This window comes from Pygoscelis adeliae, unplaced genomic scaffold, assembly GCF_000699105.1.
Source record: "Pygoscelis adeliae isolate BGI_AS28 unplaced genomic scaffold, ASM69910v1 Scaffold30, whole genome shotgun sequence".
Classification (NCBI taxonomy): domain Eukaryota; kingdom Metazoa; phylum Chordata; class Aves; order Sphenisciformes; family Spheniscidae; genus Pygoscelis; species Pygoscelis adeliae.
Window position 1 is genome coordinate 1,794,316 of NW_008823915.1, and position 5,045 is coordinate 1,799,360.

At 40.2% G+C, this 5,045-nt stretch overlaps 1 protein-coding gene across 1 annotated transcript in view; it reads right to left on the bottom strand.

Moving 5' to 3' along the window:
- Positions 1 to 947: 947 nt before the first annotated feature.
- The window catches only part of SAG (S-antigen; retina and pineal gland (arrestin)), a 16,587-nt gene continuing 12,489 nt past the window's right edge, over positions 948 to 5,045 (bottom strand). Inside the window, exon 14 of the mRNA XM_009319077.1 lies at positions 948 to 1,358. Coding sequence (XP_009317352.1) covers positions 1,265 to 1,358 — 94 coding nt within the window. The 3' untranslated portion in view covers positions 948 to 1,264. The remainder of the gene's footprint in view (positions 1,359 to 5,045) is intronic.

Sequence of the window (5,045 nt, forward strand, 5' to 3'; positions counted from 1 at the left end):
GAAACAGACATCTCAAAAATGTCTCCCTCATTTTCTTTTCTGTTAAAAGCACATCTTTGTTAACTAAAATAGCATTGCGAAGCTCTTAGTTCCGTTTTCCAGTGTGTAGAGCGGGAAACATAAGTTTATATTAATAAATGTAAGCTCTGCATTCAGACTTTCCAAGAGAATTGAAACCAGGAGACATTGAAAAGCCGATTTAGAACAAAAACAAGAAAAAGAAAGCACCAGTCGTTTTACATGCAAAATGTAATTAGCTGATGCAACTCACTTCAGCCAAAATATAAGTGAGATTCAGGAAACAATTAGACATTTACATGGATAATGAGAATATCCAGACCAACAAGAGAGAACAAAGTTTGCAGAATACAATCTCATTTCTTAGAGTATAAACCAACCTCTGGCAGATGGATGTTGGAAAAGGCTCCTCAGGGCAGGCTGCCCCATAATTTCCTCTTTAATTTTACTGCACCCTCTTTTGAAGCACTGTTGCATACAGGAAACTAGATTAAATATAGGATCAGTCTGGACTAGCAGTTCTGTTTGGGGTTGTATATAGGGAGCTTTGTTAAGGAATTCATGGATAGTGCACATTTCTCTCATCTTGAATAACGTGGTTGTTAAGAATATTGCTAGAAAGCTAACACTATCTCAGCATTATAGCTGCTGTGGAAGATGACTTGCAAGACATTTAATGGTATGGAAAGTAGATGTAAGCTATACAGGGAGACAGTGCAAGCACAGAGAATATTCACTAGGTGAGTTTGGTAAAGCATAAATGCAAAAGCAACCAAAAGGAAATAAAATCAGTTTTGTATAGTCCGCTGAGAAACTTCAGTGAATCGCTAAAGGCTGCAAGCCAGCCTTTCAGACTAGGACTTGGTTCACTAGCATTTCAAAGTCAGAGACTCTGACACCGAGTAAGTCTAGGTAGGCTGCACAAACCATCATTTAAGCTCTCAGCAGCGGTGAAAGCAACCAACCTTTTTATTAGGTAGCCCTGAAAGCAGAAGTCATGGCAGGGCAGCCTTCCTGTCCTCCTCTGGTAGCTCGAGTAAGCATCAGGTTTTGAGTTTGCTACATTCTTCTAGAGCTGAAACTTCTAATAAGCAATAGAGAATCATGATTTTATGGCCATTGATCTCAGGGTTGATCTCTGGAAGACCATGTATGCACTGAGAACATGCAGTTTACTAGAAACCTAGGTCCTAAATTTCTAATTGATGCGAGACTACACAGCTTCTCTGGCAGCTTGTTCTTTTAGTCACTCATCAGCTGAGGACGCATTCTTGTCTTCATCATCAAGCTCATCTTTCAGCTGTTGACGAGCAAACTCTTCAAATACCAGCTCTGCTTCACTGAAATGGAAGAAACACAGGTCTTTCAAAATGATGTTAGCAATTTTTTTTATACCAGCAGACTAAAGGCAACACATAGGAGGAAGAAAAGAAGCCCGGAGCAGATTCTGGTAATGTTTCCATTGTCTTCAAAGGGATTTGGATTACATTCCCACAGACACCATCTTCATTGATGGTATTCTAGCTAGTACGAAAAGCAGTTGATTGATCAAGTCAGGACACAAACTCAGGAGGTTTTCATCTGTACCGAATCATGTCCATTCCAGCTAAACATTTATCAGCTAGCTGAATAGTCTGCAGCCTGAAAGGGTCTTTGTCTGGAAATAAAAATTTGAAACCTTTCATCCTTATTCCTTCTGTACTAAACTAGGGGCACATGGTCAAACCTATTGAGTTCCTGAAACTTAGAGCTACAGAGCATCAGCTGACTACAAACACATCCCTCCCTCCAACTGTGAGGCAAAACACGTTCTCTTAAACTAGTTTCATATGGTCAGTCATTGCTGTTCAACAGATAGCAGTAATTTGTCAAGCCACAACAACTTACTTTGTATTTAAGCTTGTACTCTGTGAACCCTGTGGATTTTTGTACAATTTTGAGTTTTCAAAGAGTCAATGCACAACTGCAGCTAGAATGTGAAATATCATTAAAAGAAACTTACTTATCCTTCCCTGCAGTCATCAGCATGCAGTAAAGAAGGAAAAAAGACACACCAAGTAGTTAGAACAGGGGATGTTAAAACCAGCAACAATTTATAAACTGACAAGACAAAACAGTGACAAGCGGTAGGATTTGCAGCAACACAAGGAGGATTCCAGAAAGTCTCAAAATGTGCATACATGCACCTGATGAAGCAAAACTTGATCTCCCAAATGGAAAAGCATTCTAGCAACGCTGCCCAAGACATCAGAAGGGCTCAGAAACAAAGACAGATTTTCCCACTTATGCTTGCTGGTGGTCACAGCTGTGGGAGACATCTGTGCACACACTTCTACTCAGAGATTACAGTGCTTGCGTGACATGATGTTAGTCTTAATTGGTCTGTCACTGTAATTTAAGCAGTGAGCTGATAAGAAGACCATGTTCTTATTCAAAACACATGAAGGTATTAAAATCAAACAAGGTCAGAATACAGAAAGGCCTAGGTGGTCTCTCATTAGTTTATGCACTTGAGGCAATACTCCTGATTTCATCCTTGCCTAAATATAATCCTGAGACCTTTGGCACTTGTGTTTCTTCAATGGGATCTTTGCTAACCACACTGTAATGAATCCTGCTTGCTAGCAGGATTCCTTGGAAGCTGTTTCAGCACAGCCTAAAATAAGCAGAACAGACTGTATTACAGTGATGAAATGGGGGCACAGACTGTTTTGTTCTCACGGTTACTTTAGCAAGTAACAGTTGCTTCACTGGCTTCTCATGAGTTTAAGTCAGGAAGCAAAGCGCACCTAGGCTATTCTTCTACAGAAGTTGTCAGGGATCTGGGATGCTTCACTGACTGGATAACTCGTTACCTGGAGAATTCCCACCCACAATGCAACCCTGAAATCAAGGGCAACAAATGGCAACTAGCACTGCTGGAAAAGTCAGCATTAAAAGTGTGCCAAATGGAGCCACTCTAGCCAAAATGCCTCAAAGGATGGATCATGTAAAGACATGCATGATGGTGTCTATCCAGACTCGGAAAGGATGGTTTCCTCTACTCACAGAAGCCAAGATGAAGTCTGGAAAGTCTCAGGGCATACATGCTTCATTGAAATGGATTTAAAATGAAATATTTAGAACTTTAAAAATTTCCAACACATAAAGCATCATTGTCATTTCATTTTTCCTCCAATTTTTATTCTTTAAACAGTCTGTTCTCTTTCCTCTCTTTGAAGTACATTGATTACTATGGGAACAGTGACATCAGTGATGTGGGTGAAGCTAAGTGATACCCACCAATGCGGTTTGAAGCCAATTTTACGAAATGGGTTGAGGGGGGAAAATAGGTATTGGTTTCAGTTGGACATACACTTTACTGTCAGATAAATGCTTATTGAATCAATACATAAGTAGTGTGGCAGTAGAGTAATGCTTACCATATACCTGATGTAAGATTACATTCAAAGATGCACTACTTTACCTTCAGGCTACTATACTAACATGTAGCTTGTTAAATGGCTACATTAGCACCCTAGCAGGAGTTAGGCCCACTCCACATAGTTATCTTGCTGTCCTGTGGCTTATTTAACATTACAACATTGAAAAATTCTCAGGAACCTGAAAATGGTAGACTTTCTTTTTTTTAACTGGCATCCCAGCAATTGTTTTGAGGGTTGGGATGAGAGAGGGCTGTGTTCAAGGATCAACGAGGCTCCAAAATGTCATCATACTCTCTGCAGAGGGTTTTCTGTAAGCTTTTATTATGCAGCCACAGAAATGATTCCATATAATTAAAGTTGTGGCATATGGTAATTTTCATTATAAGCTTGCTTTCAACCTCTCTTAACTTGGGGGGGGGGGAGGAAGGGAGTAGGCTGTGTTATTTTTCAAGATGTTAAAGTGCTTAAAAAATTCACTAATTTCTGAAAGTTACAATACCAATACAGGGCAAGTATAGCTTTAATATTAAAGGGACAAAGCATTTATGGGTGTCTTGAAACCAGCCCTTTTGTGCAAGTTTAACAAGGGAGCAGATAAATGACCATTTATTGAACAACAGCCAAAACAAAGGCCAGTGTCCAAGACATAGGCCCATCAGGAGAAGGGCAGGAAAACCCCAGACCAAAGAACTCATGCTGAGACCACAGCCTTGAGGAAAAACCCAGCAGGAGCTTCTGGGCTAACTGCTGACTGGGAAAGGTCTTGGAAGCATGAAGAGACAAAGCCCAGTTTGAATCTATCTTTAAAAGAAACAGATCTCTATCCATTTTTGTCAACAGGTGGAAAAGACAGACTGCCAATAAGACAGGAGCTGCTTTGCCTAAAAATAACCACCTGTGAACCACATAGGTCCAAAACCAGTTGCAAAACCAGCACACATGAAACATGCAAATGCTGGCCTACAAGAACTCCAAGGCAAGGAAGCTATAAACAAACATGGGAAAGGAAAGGTAGTAAGCTGTAACTTTTCTGTCTCCTCCAGGCACAGAAAAGAAAGCAATCTGCAATAGCCACGCACTCTGACAGACCTGCTTTTTACTGAGTGATGAATGCTTCAGAGCTCACTCACAGACAAATAAAAAGGGCAAAGCAATCTACTGTGAAATAAAGCACACAGCAGTTGATCACACTTGCCCCAGTTTGGCCCTAAAAAAATTAAATGGTGTTCTTGAGAAGCTTATCTTTCTGAGGTTCTCGACACTCAAATCAGCCCTGCATGATTAAATATACTGATGCTACACATGTTTTATTTACTTTTGCCATAAATCACCTTGGCTAGAGAAGGGAAAAGGATATTACTCCACTGCAAGGAATAAATCATAGTATGTGGCATTTTTTAATCCCACTTTAGCTTTGACTCTATAAGATGGTTGCTTTGACTTCTTCCCTTTCTCCCAGCTGTGTCTTAAAATGAAGTGACAGTCAAGTAAGCAGGGAGATGCAATAGGCAAACTAGTTACTACTGACTCATCAGTAAAAACAAAAGGGAACGGAAAAAGAAGATAAGGAGTGATCTCAAAATTCCCTGTGCATGCACCCTT